Source organism: Meleagris gallopavo, chromosome 1, assembly GCF_000146605.3.
Source record: "Meleagris gallopavo isolate NT-WF06-2002-E0010 breed Aviagen turkey brand Nicholas breeding stock chromosome 1, Turkey_5.1, whole genome shotgun sequence".
Taxonomy (NCBI): Eukaryota; Metazoa; Chordata; class Aves; order Galliformes; family Phasianidae; genus Meleagris; species Meleagris gallopavo.
Window position 1 is genome coordinate 19,419,681 of NC_015011.2, and position 14,539 is coordinate 19,434,219.

At 44.0% G+C, this 14,539-nt stretch overlaps 1 protein-coding gene across 5 annotated transcripts in view; it reads left to right on the forward strand.

The window, feature by feature from the left end:
• Window positions 1-104: 104 nt before the first annotated feature.
• The window catches only part of TRABD (TraB domain containing), a 28,704-nt gene continuing 14,269 nt past the window's right edge, over window positions 105-14,539 (forward strand). The window contains exons 1-3 of one of the 5 annotated variants that reach the window (XM_019612161.2): window positions 105-201; window positions 9,603-9,665; window positions 11,998-12,076. In XM_019612161.2, coding sequence (XP_019467706.1) covers window positions 9,642-9,665; window positions 11,998-12,076 — 103 coding nt within the window. In that variant the 5' untranslated portion in view covers window positions 105-201; window positions 9,603-9,641. Of the gene's footprint in view, window positions 202-453; window positions 473-7,282; window positions 7,302-9,602; window positions 9,666-11,995; window positions 12,077-14,276; window positions 14,412-14,539 lie in introns of those variants that run through there. The other 4 variants (XM_010706134.3, XM_019612154.1, XM_003213857.3 and 1 more) reach the window with 4 other exon arrangements.

Below are 14,539 nucleotides of genomic sequence, written 5' to 3' on the forward strand. Positions count from 1 at the left end.
GCCCCGGGGCGGGCGGGATGAGGCGGCGCCCTGAGATGGCCGCTTCCCGGCTCCTCTCTCGGAGCTCGTGACTTCGTCGGGTCGTCAGCGCTGTGCGCGCGGCGGCTGTGAAATACGGGCTGCGCCCCTGCGGGTCAGTTACTGTGAATCTAGGCTGGAAAATAGGAGTGCCGAGCGCGGTCTGTGCCTGCCTGCCTGCTGGTATGTGCTGGTGTGCAGGGAGGGAACGTGCTGGTTTGGGGCTGGCTCCCGGGGAGGGAGCAGTGGTTCTGTTGGGTGGCTCCACGTGGCCGTAGGAGAGGCAAGGAGCGTCTGCTAGCCTGGATAGCGGGTCTGCGGTGCCCTCGCTTCCCCCGCTGTGTGGGTGACCGGCGCTGCTCTCCAGCCCGTGCACCCTCCTGGAAACCGACAGAGAAGCAACAAGGAACGCAGTCAGGTTTCAGGGTTCTCACTGCTGTGTTGCACAAAGACGGTAAGCCTTACGCAGCTGGGGAAGAACGCACAAATTGGCTTAAGCTACGTGAGTTTGTCAGCTGAAAATGCTGGGTTAGGTCATGGCCTTTGCGCCCTGCTGTTTGGGGCATACTGAAGACTTTCAGGTTTTGGTGACTCGAGTTGCTGGCTGTGAATTTGTCAGCCAGCCTCAGCGGTGCCTGGCACCCTGTAGCTGTAGGCTCAGACATTACTCAGTGCGGTGACAGGGGAGTTGGAGCTATTAGTGCAGTCTCTCTTCCATGTGGTAAATATAATGAAACATTGCTGCTGCCACTACCGCAGCTGTGAATAGCACACACTGGTATTGGCATCTTATTTCTGGAAGACTCATGTGAGTGTTGTTGTTTTTTCTTTCAGTAGCACTTTTGAGAAAGAAGAAAGAAGGTTCTTATTTGCTACATAGCAAAAGTGACAAGAGATCTCGGGCAGCCCTAGAAAATGGGGGAAGAGAAGAGAGAAGGGCAGAGATCAGAGTGGAGCAGCTGTACTGGAGTGGTGTGGGACTGCAGCTGTCTGATGTGACATCGCAGCCCCTGCTTCTGGCTGTAACGGGGGGTCCTGCGGCTCCCCCTGACCTGCCGCAGTTGCACCCCTTGTCTCCCAGAGGGATCTCACTGGTGTGGTCTGGTAGCGGTGACTGTTACTGGGCTGGTGGCTACAGATAGGTTTCTGATACAAATCTGAGGTCAGACCTTCAGTTATTGAGTGTTTTACGGAAGGGCTGCTCCTATTTGAGGTGCTGTGAACAAGGTGGTACTGCAGGTACATGTTAGGGCTTGTAAACTTGTAGGCTATTGGGTTTTGTTTTTTTTTCCTTGTCTGCGAAATGACTTTGAGATGGATATCTTTCAGTGTTAACCAGAATGGTTAACATTGTATGAAAATGTGCATGCGTTCAATGACACTCTTCCTTAACAATATTAATAATGTATTTTATTGAAGTCACAGGGTGTGTTTTTTCCTTCACCTCCTTCCTTTTTCTTTCTTCCCCTTTCAGTTGATGTGCTAGGCATTGTTATTGGATTCATTGGAGGATGCAGGGACTGAGCATCTCTGCACACACGAACTGGAACGTGGTGATGACACCACATACTGTGCTGCAGGAAACTGCCCTGGGGATCCAGGAGTTCTGTCTCCTACTTTAGCCCTGCAGGCTGTCTGCAGAACCACCTTGTCTGTGTGGGTTGCACAGCACCGCACATCTGCCTCGAGAGGTGTGTGTCTGTGCAGGAGGGGAGTGAGAGGCAGTGAGCCCACTGCTGGGCAGCAGCAAATGCTGATAAAGGTAGAAAATGGTCTCCTTTGTGCTGTGCAGGGAGACTGGGTTGTACCTCACTGGGATTCGTAGTCCTTGTGTTGCACAACCAGGAGCCGTCCTTCAGCAGGATGGTGAAATAGTTCCTGGTGTGTGAAGAAACAGGGTCAGGAATTGCTGAGGGGAGGGTTTTGCTTCTCGAGGGTGGCAGATAGGAATAGAAATAGCAATAATCTTTGGAGGGAGTATCTGTTTTTCAATTACTGGCTGGCTTCAGGCTGCTTTATGCAGTCAGTGAACAGTGCAGCGGCAGGAAGGCTTTCCTAGTTGCTGTGTGTTCCTGGTGTTGGTGTGGGGCTCCTGCCTCTGGGGCTGCTGGGCTGGGATTAATAGGCATTCCTGGTGCTTTGTCTGGGTGTCCTGAAACCTGACGCTGATTCTCCAGTTCCCTGCTGCAGTGAGAGCTGTGTCTCCTGCCCTGTTGCTACCATGTGAGCGGGTGTCACATAGCAGTGTTTCCAGCTTTTGCGACCACCTCAGCGTTTTGGAAATGAGTCCTTCAGCTTGTTCTTGACTGCTGTTTGGAGACTGGGGTGGAAGGGTCAGGCAGAAGAGCACTGATAAACAATGTGTTTGGCAGCTGGGAAAATTTTGTTCTACAAAACCTCAATTTTACCATCATAAGGAGGGCATTTAAGTATTCATAATAAAATTAATGAATGATAGTGTCTGCCTGTATTGTTAGGACCCGGCTCCTGAGCGCATCAGCACACAGCCACTGGCACGTGCCAACACTGGAATAGACAAAAACACAGGCTTTAAGAAGGCTCGTGCAGTCGTTTTGCAGATGGCCGTAGCAGAACTTCTCTTCCCACCTCCCTTGCTGGCTGTATGTAGGTAATGAATGAAGCGGGTGAAAGCACTGCTTCTTGTGAGGCTTATCAGAGCTGTGCATGTAGAAGCTGTGCGGCTTCTCTGTTGCTCTTTGCTGAGAGTTTCCCAGGACCAAAAGTATTGTTTGGTTGATTGATTGTTTTGAATGGCCTGGAGGGAGGTGATGTGCTGAATGGGTATCTTATCTCAATCTGCTGATCATGGCGGAGTCTATTAAAATAGTTTTGGTTCCAAATCTTCCCTGAATCCAGATGATTCATACCTGAATAAAACGGAAAATTGACTTGGATTAATGCGTAGGCTGTAGGATGGTATGAGTTTTGGGGCAGCTGACCAGACTTGGGCTACAGCGCTTTGGTCTTTCTGCTCCATGTTTCTAAATTAGCAATCTCTTTATAGCCTCTTCAAGCTGTATAGATTTATCCTGTTGTCCATGCTCAGTCCACTCCACGTAAGCATTCTGAACTACCTTGTCTCGTATCCACTCAGTTCAGTGAGTAGCCCTACTTAGTGTAATAGCTATCATTTCTAAAACACAAAGATGACAATACCTTCTCTTTCAGGGATAAAGAATGACAGATTGTGTTCTCAGCACATCAGATAAAAGTTTGTCCAATGCATCGATGTCCCTGTCCAGATTTTCTCATGTTCCTGTACCTCCTTTGAAATAAGTCACAGCTGCATTCCTTTATTTTAGTTCTAAAGTATGCAAATGGACAGTGGTTTTGATGTGCAAGTACTTGCATCTAGGTGGATGATTTTGCAGGAACTTCTCATTCATGCTCAAAGGATAGAATCTGTATTCTGAAATTTATAAACTTCTGAGTCATGAGAAACCAGATCTGCAATCTCCAACCATCTGTGATCACAGAACCAGTTGCTTAGTTGAGTTTCAAAGGTGTGGGTTGTGTCAAAGAAATACGTGCAATATGTCAAGCAGGTCACCTTGGTGGTTCCAATTCCTGCATTTGTGGCTGTTGCATTATTTGGCTGTCAGATTCCTGCTGATGCATCTTTCTGAGTACAAACAGTCTATCAATAGAGAAAAGAGATACCATTTGGAGCCAGCGTTAGTTTGTTTGTAAACACTACTGTGATTCCTGTGCATAAGCTTGGGAAGTGTCTCATCAATCTTAAACACTTCATCTGCTTCAATGGAAGCAGGTGCTACTGAAACAAGCCTGTATCTACTGTTTGATTCAGCCTTATATCTCTCTATAGAGGGATAAACATGAGATGTAGAAGGTGCTTTGTAGGCATTCCAGATAGTAATGAGTGCAGTGGTGTGTCAGTGGGAGAGAGGGTAGCTGTCTTGTTGGTGGCTTGTGGCATTCAAATGCGATGCACCCATGCAGTGCATGCTGTGAATCAAGCATGCTGGCTATACCAGCCAGGCTAGATCCCATTGCTAGAGGAACTGCAGCTTCAGGCTGTGAAGGGAGGGCAGCACACTTGGAGTGTTTAGATGTAATTATGTTTGTGCTGCTATGTCTGATGAGCAGAAAAGCCTTCTGGTGAGGGATATTGTGTTGCAGGTCTGGTCAGGAGCCTGTGCCTGTGCTTGGAGTCCCACAGAGGGCAGCTCTGCTTGGTCACAGCAGGTACGAGGTGTAATGATTCACTTGGCAGCTGGCTATGTAAGCGGGTTCAGTCTTTAGCCCAAGCCCTGCACTTCCCACAGTGCCTCTGAGCAGGGGTGAGTTGTGCTGGTAGGATGTTGTGAGGAGGTGCTGCCCAGAGCTGCAGAGGGAGGACAGCTTTCTTTGGAAGCACCAGTAGAAACAATGGAAAATTCACGTTGCAAATCTGAAATGCTTGGAAAACTCCAGTAGGCTCTGAACTTTATCTCCCACAGGTCTCATCTGTAGGTGTACTTAGATATTCATATGTCTCAGTTCTGGGTATGTAAAACAAAGAAGCACATGCAATAATACTATGCCATAGGTTGTAGGATTAACGTTCCCTATACTGAGAGGTATGGATACCCACCCTCCTCAATGCTACTAAATACTGGAAGCATTTAAAGCAGTGATATAAACAAATTTGTTCAAGGGGAGGAAAAACCAAACACGAGTTGCCTTTCTCTTTCAATAAAGTGTGAAACAAATTGTAGAAGTTCTGTGGCTCTTACTGTTCTTATTCTGACAATCTCCATGCAGCACAGACAATACAGAACAACTACATAAAGCTGTGAAGTACTTTTTCCCTTTTGCAATGTCAGCAAGTTGAGGAAAACAAATGCTGTTTCTGATTCTGTCTATCTCAGAAGGAACAAAATATTCAATAAAAGTCTTTTTAAAGAGTAGCTGAATAGCTTGTTGTATAGAGTGTATAGAGGTACATGAGAGCTTTTAAAAAAGCTTTTTGATTGATTCACTTGAATCATTGCCTGAAGGAGGCAAATGTACATGAGACATTCAGCAGGAGGACACCTTAAGGACCAACTTTCTGCCCTGTATTGTGTCTGAATTTTCTAACCGGGGCAAGAAATTGAAATAAAATTGAAATAAAATGAGACAGGGCACTTGTTCTTCAACGGCAGCCTGTGTTCTAGAGCCTGTAAATGATCGTGATAGCACCCCTGGTTTGTGTGTGTACCCCATGTCTCTTTGAAATTGAGAGTGAAGAGTTTAAAGTGCCTAAATATGCAGCTAGAACTGAAGCGCTTTGGTCAGCTGAGGCTGCTCAGTGTGAGCAGTGAGTCAGTAGTTCATCAGCGGGTTTCCCAAAGCTCTGCTGGAGCTGTTTTACCCGATGAGAGCTGGAGGGTTGATGTGAAATGGTGTGGCAGGGAGCACTTCCTTCCTCTGCCTTGGTCAGCACAGGAGGAGTAGTGGCACTGCTGGAGAATGTTGTACGCCTTTCCTGAGTTGGAGTGGGAAGGAGGAAAAAAATAATCCCCAAGGTGTAGGGGAGTGGCATCAACCCTGTTCCCTGGTGCTGCTGTCAGTGTGAATGGCCACGCTGTGTGCGCTGCGACGAGGGGAAGGCCTCTAGTGGGAATCGGTGCCTGCCAAGGTGTTGATTTCATGAGGTGTTGCAGTTCATGAGGTGCTCTCAAACATTACTGTGTTGGTGCCTGGACATCTTCAGACTTGAGTGAAGGGCTTTGCTCATAGGTACATACATGAGGAACAGTTTTGTTAATTACCTGGTGAATGGAGGGCCTCCTAGGGTTTTGTTATTTAAAAAAAAAAAAAGATTGAATCAGGTATTCGGTTGTCAAGTAGACCTCTTAGGAAAACAGTGGAGGCAAAACCCAGACTTGCTGGTTGAAAAGTACCAGATCAGGCTCTGTCTTGTTTCTTCTGGCTCCAGGAGCTCTCGGCAGTGCTGCCAGGAGGAGGGCTGTTTCCCAGGGTGAGGGAGTCTCTGGTGGATAAGAGAACAGAATTACTAGCTGTCTCTCGTCTAGAATCTCCATCTCCCATTTTGTCTGAAAGAAATGCACTATCTTAGTTCACATTTTCAGTGCATAACTTGAACTGTGAGGACCTCTTAATGGCCTGAGAGGTAGCTGGAAGAGAAGATTTTGGTCAGTTTTGCATGTTTGCCAAATCCCATGGTAAGCAGAGGAACTTGAGGTAATGAGATGTCGCAGTGTGCGTATTACAGATCATGGTAAAGAATTGTCCAAACGGCTTATTTTGCCTATGGCTTTACATCCTGTGGTTGAATTTCCCTCTGATCTCTGGCAGGTTTTGCCCACATCCTCTTCTACAGCCCTTCCACCCCCCGCCCCTCATCTTCAGTGATCCTTTTTTCACAGAGAGGCAATCCTGTGCAGATATCCCTCCAACCTTTCTGCCAGGTTTGTTTAACATTCACCTACAGGTTAGCAAGTACAGAGCTTGATTTGACAGACTTATAGCTTTGTTTTACCCACGTTTGCTAGGCTTTGATCTGAATCAGCACCCTTTGTCTTGCATTGGACATAGTGAGAGGAAGTGCTTGCAGATTCACATGCTTCAGTTCCTTATCTCTGTAACAGCAAAGAACATGTAGTCCTTTCTCAGAGATTTCAAGATTAACATTTCTAGTATTGTGGGATGCAGATATCTTTGAAGATGTACACAGATATGCAGAGGTGATGAATTTTCCACATGGATGAGTGAGGTCAGCCTGGATTCCAAGATCCCTGAGAAGTTGCTAGAACTTACATCTTCTCTCCTGTGTTGTGGAGGACACTGGCTGGCTGTTCCCCAGGTATTGAAGTGTTTTGTGCCTGTTCTTGCTTGCACTAAGCAAGAGCTTGAACGCATTCAAGTTTTCATGGCAGTTGTTCGGTTTGTTTGCTGTTGCCAGCCAGTTGCAAGGATTTTCTTAATAAGATTGAATAATCTGAACTCCTAAGTGTGTGGGGAAGATTCAGAAATGGGTCTTCGTGGGAAGTTGTACTCCTGGTGAAAGAGCAGACCTAAGCACTGAAGGACCATCTAGAAGAAAGCAGCAGCAGATTGTCTCATGCTCATGTTGTTGTGCCGTGGGTTCTTTGCAGAGACTGGAGCCCTGCTTTGCTGGAGCTGGGAGCTGTGCTGACCACCTTTGATTCCTCTGAAGATGGCATGTCTCAGATTAAAAATGCAGAGTGCTTATTTTCACAAGCAAACTTCAGAGAAGCGTGCTCTCCAGTACTGTACACATCACTTACCCTGTGGTGAGAAGGGGGTAAAGCTTTCTAAAATGTCACTTACTGGATGGAAAATCACTGGGTGCTTCTGTCTAGAACTTTGCTCTTTAACTGAAACTTTCAGATTACTATTTTTAACAGCACTCCTGTTGATAAGAGACATGTTTTCAAACCCAGGCAGACCTTCAGCTGAGCCTAGAACTGCAGTTTGTGTTTAAGATCTACTGGCAGAAAAACGCGCTTTATTCAATTTAAACTTCAGAGCTGAATTTCAAAGTGCAGCCTGAAGTGATGTAGCTGAGCATGTTGTGTGGTGTGTTTAGTTGTTTTTTCTTTAAGAGAACAGTGCTGACTTCACATACCTGCTCCATACAGTCCCTTCAGCTTTGCTGCCTCAGCTGTTTGTTCAGGTATTTGTTCACCTGAGCTTGAAAGGCCATGGGGAGGGGAGGTGGGGTATTTCCAGCCTGGCTTGGTTGTGCTGAGGCAGGACAGTGTGAGGACAGGCTGCTGTGCCACCAGGGCCCCTGGCTGGACTGTCGCTGGGCTGTGTGTCTGCTGAGGGCCGCTTGGCTGGGTTTGCACAGATATCTTGAAAACACAGAAGCGCTACTTGGCTTCACTTACTCTTCCAGCTTGCTCTGACACTTGGCTTTTTTGCACTTGACCCCTTAGAAAGGAAAAGGCAAGGTCACAGTTTTACCTTCATGGGGTTTTCGCTCCAAAGAGTAGCAGAATCCAGGCTCTTGGTTGTGTGAAGTTTGTCTCACCTGCCCCACAGCTGTGCTCTCCTGTTTGCTGGGCCATGAGCACAGGCAGTGCCAAAGCATCAATTGCTGGAACTGCTCCATACCGCACAGAGGGAGAGGTGCCAGCTGCCCGAATTACACGTGCATGCTGCTTTTGCTGCTCAGCCAAGTACTCTTTTTATAGAAATGTCTTTTAAGCAAAGCTAGAAAGCTGTACAGCTCGCTGGAAACCAGGGCAGAGTGCTGATCAGACTCCAGAAGCTCTTGCATTTGGCAAAGGGGAATCTTTTCCACCATTGGTGTGTGCTGGAAAGCAGCCACCAGGCCCCAGCAGCTTTCCTCCCAGTGTGGGGCAGGAACCAAACGTGTCCCTTGGCAGCGGGGCTTGAAATGTGTTGGGCAGGTAAGGGGTCACAACTGCTGTCTGCCTGACAGTCTCTGAGATGCATGTGTAGGGGGAAGAACGAGATGTCTTGGGAGGCGTTGCTCATTGCCTATTCAGGCAGAGGGATAAAGGAAGACAGAAATCTGATAAAACCTAGCAGGGTGTCTCCAGTGTGTGCAAAGCTGCTCAGCACAAGCAGTAAAATCTCTGTGGTGTAACAACACTGTTGGCGTGTACAGAATGGGCCAGAGGGAGGTAACTCAAAATACCTTACTTTTTTTTTTTTTCTTCTGCAAGTGCTTTGCTGTTTAGTGGGGATCATAGTGAGAATAAGCAGAATGAATCACAAGTTCAGCATCTTGTGCAATCCCCTTAGGGTGCCATCAGTCAAGTCCTAGAGCTTTGCTGGCTTCAGGGATAACTTCTGAACTTGGAGAATACGTGCAGGAGAATGAATCTTAAAACAAAGCAAAAAAAGCAGAATGGAAACAAATAACCAAAGATCTGTAAACCCACTTCCCAGGTTTTTCACATGAATGTGCCTTTTCTGTTGTCCTGGCCCTGACATATTTGTGAACTTGTATGTGATAACATGACACAGACCAGATAATGTGTGTGGTTCCCTAGTTGATTATTAAGACTGAGACCGTTTTTCTGAACCTTGCTGTGATGAAATATAGATAATTTCAAAAATTTACATTAAATTATCTTAAAATCATACCTCATTTGGATCACATAGAGCTACTAACCTAGTTGAACAAGATTTTTGCTATTGCTGAAACCTTTTTCAAAGCTGCTGTATTTTAGACTGCTTATGAATGAACTGGATGAAAAGGGCTATTTTGCAGAATATAAAAAAAAAGTTCGGAGTTCCCATGAAATCTGTTCTTGTTCCACATATTCTCAGTATGTGTGGAAAACAAAGGCTACGTTCTGGTTTTAGAGCCAATTCAAAAATTGGATTAATGAGACAAGGCAGCTTTGCCCTGCTGACGTTGTGATGACTTTTTTTTCCAGCAGAGTTGAAAAGGTGACGTTTGTACATGTTAAGTTTGTTGCTCTTGTTTCTACAGCTTCTGTCAAAAGTGTTTGTAGAGCTGCTTCTGTTTCCAGCCCTTCTCCTGGTTCATCAATGGATGTTATGGGTTTTGTAATCCATTTTTGATTCTCACCCATTCCTTTTACTTCTTGCAGTTCTTGTGAGATTGGTGAAAATAAGCCTACGTTCCAGGGATGCAAGAGGAGCAACAGCCTGAGGTAGGAATTGGAGTTGAAGGTTTTCTTCTCAGTGTAATGGAAGGCTGAGATTCTAAGTTAGGGAAGGTGTGCAAAGTCAGGGATCAGGCCTACCAGTATGATACACCTTTGAAAACAGAGGATTGAAGGGCTAACTGCTGTTGCTTTGCCACATCTAGAGCAAATGCTCAGCTACAAAACACTAGTTTTCAACACAGTCATCACAATTTGCTGCACCTTTTAACCAGTGATGAACAAGAGCCTGCATGCCACACTTATAAAAACCTGCACCAGTGGAGGTGACCCACTGTCAGCACTGCTGAAATGCACCACCCACCACCTCACTGAGCTCGCATCCGCTGTTTGGTCTGCAGCTCAGCGAGCATTGATGAATGTGAGTGAGTGCTGTTTTTTCCACAGGGAGAGGAATTCATTGTCACACCTTTTCTTCACACGCGCTTCCATGTCAGATGCCATTTGTCTGACTGCTGCTGTCTGTGGCAACAAAATTATTCTGCCAACAGAATATTGGCAGGAGGGTTCAACCTCTACTGCCATAGCACCAAATCTATTATGATGTCATGAGCCAACATCATAAAATAGGAGGCATTACTTTCGGAACAGCCTTCACATATTAATGATTTCCACTGTACATAGTTTATCTACCTTGCCAAATTAATCTCAGATGCTTTTTTGTTCTTTGTTCCATTCCTTTTGTTCTTTTGTGTATTTTTCCAGTGCAATAAGGGAAGTTGAGTTGAATTTTTTGCTAGGAGGTGTTGGTTCATGTGTTCTGTGTCTTGTTAACTTCTTAAAAAACAAAAAAAGAAGGGGGAGGGGGAGGAGAGGGCGGAAAGCAGACTCATTGCAATAACAAAGCCAGCATAAGTGACAGAACTAATTCTCTGTTACATTGAAGTATCTTTCAAAATGTTTTTGTGACTAGATTTAGGTATGCAAACAGTAGTCAGGCCATATGTTGTGATCAAAAGCTGAGCTGATGTTTAATTAAATCGGAGAGTGTAATTCCAATTTGCAGTGTAATTCCAGTTTGCTGTTGTCCATGAACAGGCATTGCTTTGTAGTGAAAGGATGGTACGTTGCTGCAAATGCTTTCAGTTTCGTACTGTTGGCCCATTGTACTTCTTGGTCTTATTCCAAGAAATGCAGTAATAAATTTTGCCTTACCTTCAGTGGGGCCACAGTAATACACATAAGATTTATTATCTAAAAATTGCTGTCTGAAACAATGGAGTGTGAGAAGAAAGTACTCTTGTTGAAACTCTTAGCAATGGTATGTGCTTTGTACAGTCCTATTTCAAAGCTTGTGAGGTTAAGTAGGAAGTTTAATGATGTTGGTCACTAGCTAAAAAGCTGCCATCCTTCAGGAGAGTTTGGCCACCTGCTTGCTGACTCTTTAATATTGCCTTTTGTTTGGAAAGTACTTAAATGATTATGGATTCACATCCTTTCTAACTATTTGACTTAGTGTTGTTAAATAACTTCAAATTCTCCCAGTAATCATCCCGATTGAGCTTAGAATTAATATAGTTGCCTAAAAGTAGCTTATGGTTGAGTGTTCTGAGTCCTTAAGCCTTCATTTTTACCAGCTGTTTTTCCAGCTTGGAAGGCACAGACTAAATTGTTTGAATTTTATGAAAGGATTTTAAAAACTGCATGCTAGTTACAAGTAAGAATGCTTTTTCAAGTCAAAGACATGATATATACTTGGAGTGATAATATTCTAAAGTCAGTCTTTGGAAATCTTCTCCACCCCTTCTCATCCTTTAGCGGGCAAAAACACGGAAACACTTAGTTTCATGTCCTGACTCTGACTTCTGCTGCATATGGAAGTCAGTATATGCCTGGATTTTGTAAGGCTGAATCTTCCTGTTGTGTATTGACTTACTCTAACAGTATGAAATACCTGGGCAGACTCTTCACGAATGGACCTGTGTATACTTGAGAGCTATTAGTCTGTCAAGAATGACAAAATGAATGCTGACTACTTGGTAGTTAAATGAAATATCCTATCTGAAAAGTGGAATGGTGTCGTAATCAGTGCATGTTTTGGTTTCCAACACAGAAATCCTTATATCACCATTACTGTAAATCTGTGTGGTTTCTTCCAAAGTCAGACGTTTTTTAACTCTGTGTCAGGTGTAAGTATCGTCTCTTGTAAACAGCTCAGAAAAACAGTTGTAAAGCTGCAGATGTTTTGCACTGTTGACACTGCTTATTTAGTTGCTTGAATATTGTATGTAGGCTCAAATCAAGCAAACCCACAAGAGGAAAGATGCATTAAAGCGTTTCCTTATAATTTCCAGCTTCCTTTTGAATTTGTTTCATACAGGCTGCTGCAGATCCAATGTCCTCCTCTGATGTACCAGAAGATGGCCCAAAGGAAACGTCAAGTGTGTCGCAGAGTATCTGTATGTTTCTGGTTTGGCTGGGGAGGGTGTGTCATGTTGGAAGCATGTTAACCCAAATGTCCATCCCTTTTCCTAACCTAATAAGGCAAAAGGGCGATGCGAATGAGGTCATGTTGGCTTAATCTGTTTGTGATTAGTAGAAAGGCCCGACTGCATAAAGCACATTTGAAAAGAGCGACGATGGCCATTTTGGTGCTTTCAGAAGAGCGTAGATTGTTTTATTTAACGGATGCTGCTAAAAGTTTGGTGTGTCAAAGATAGATAAGAACTCATTTGATTCCTTGTTTTGACATCTAGTGTTACAGTGTTGAATCAGTTGTAACAGATGGAACACCTTGCCCACTCCATAATGATAATTTTTTGATAGGCAGGCCATGCCTACAGGATGTGGGAATAGAAATATTTCAGCCAAAACTGTCTTGTGAAGACTGTGAAGATCAGATGATGACAGTCATTCCTCTCTAAGGAGGAGAAGAACAAATGCTTCTTAGGATTTGCTTTCTGTTTATTGAAACATTGTTGTGACGTTAGTATATGCAATCCTCCTTTTTGAACAATGAGGACATTCAGGTTGTGCTTTCTGGCAAATAATAGGCTAAGAACCACCTTAGGGCAGATTGAGTGCAACCTGACTCTAAAGTTGAAGTTGCTGAATGACCACAGCTTTGAGAAGAAACAATCATGGAAGCAAACTGAGCACTAAGTAAAGCTATGGGAAAAGCCTAAAGAAGAATTGAGACCTATAGAAGCAGATTAGTTTATGATACTTTTTTCCTCCAGATTTAGAAGTTGGCTTCATTTAAAAAAACAAAAATGAAAAACATTCCTCAGAATGTTTTTCTTGAGTATATCCTTAATTGATAACGTCTGTTACTTTGCTGTTATGAGAGTTTTTTTTTCACATGAGACATCATTCTGTTCAGTTCTGAATATATGTTTGAGGTGGAGGCTGGAAAAATTAACAGAATGGAAATCCTTTAAGGGTTACTGAATATGCAGAAACCACTTTCAGTTCAGGTAATCTGAGCCATAAGTGGTTGGAGGCAAGGAGATCTTTTGGAGAAAGCACCGTGCATGTTTTCCTTACGCTCTTCCTTAGATACTCACTTTTGACTGCTTTAGTAGACCATATATATGATTAGGTAGATTTTGATTTTGATCTAAACAGCTGCTTTGATGATGCTGAGCATTACAAATGCAGTGGCTTTACCCCTTCTCCTTCTTTGTACAGTTGTGTCTTCCTCACTGCCTTCTTAGCATCACCATCTGCTTTGGTAGCAGATCAGACCATACTGATAACAGCATGGCATGTTCTTGAATATTAACAATGTAGTAATGGGCTTCTAAAATGCTAACTAAGAAGGATGTTGGAGGGTGGCTTTGGTTCTGTTTTGGTTTTTTATTGCGCGGTCCTTTGAGATAAATATTTATAGAACAGATCTGGGGCAGCTTGGGTAAACATGAAAAGATGGAGAATGTGTGGTAGGAGACTATAGTGTGTGTGTGTGTGCGTGTGTGTGTGTGATATCCCACTTACAAAGTGCATGCTGACCTTTTTCTTTTGGGATTCCTAGCTTTTGGACCACTTTAAATCTCTGCTGACTTGTGCAATAGCTTGCCATGGAAACAGAAATCTATTTTCTTCCTTGATGGCTTGTTTGTTTGTTTTTATAAGATCCACGACAGCTTAAAGAAAACTCCTGCAAAGTTACTGTATTTCCTGTTGGTGTAAAATCTCTATCTCAGTTGATGAGGCTTTCTGGCATTTCACAAGCAACAGTGGTGGAACTGACAGATCTTTCAGTTCTCTATGGCAAGCTTGATACAGATGGGCTGAATTCATTTTATACCAGTATGGTCCTAGTTTGTTGTTGAGACCGTGGGAGAATTGTTGATTTCCTGACCCAAATGCCTATTAAGTTTTAATTTTCAATTGTATACCAGATTTCTGGTGTGTTAGTCACACAGAAGGCTAAAATTTATATTGGCAGGTATCCTACATGCTCCAACATGTACCGGTTACTTTACCAGCATACTCGTAGCATTATACATATGTTTCTATCATTTATACAGATAAGATTCCAAAAAGGAACGTTTTTGCTCTAGAAATGAAAAAATGCTTTTTTTTTTTTTTTTCTGGTTTAGTATATACCTTTTCTAAGTATTCTTTGCTTCTCTGTCCGCCTCACCTGCCACACAGCTTCTCTTTCCCTTACTGAACTGCGTGGACAACCTGTCCCAGTGTCCACAGGGTAGGAAACCTGGACTGAGACCCATGCTTGGAGGCAGCCTCTCCAGTGGTGGCACTCTCAATGATGTAGCCTCAGAATTGAATGTAAGATTACAGTGGTAAATCAATGGCCTTTTAGCTCTACTCTGCTGTTCAGTGGCGACATTTTTGTTTTCTTTCTTTCTTACCTGCATTTCTTAATCATCTGTGCTTTTCTTTTTTCTTCACAATTG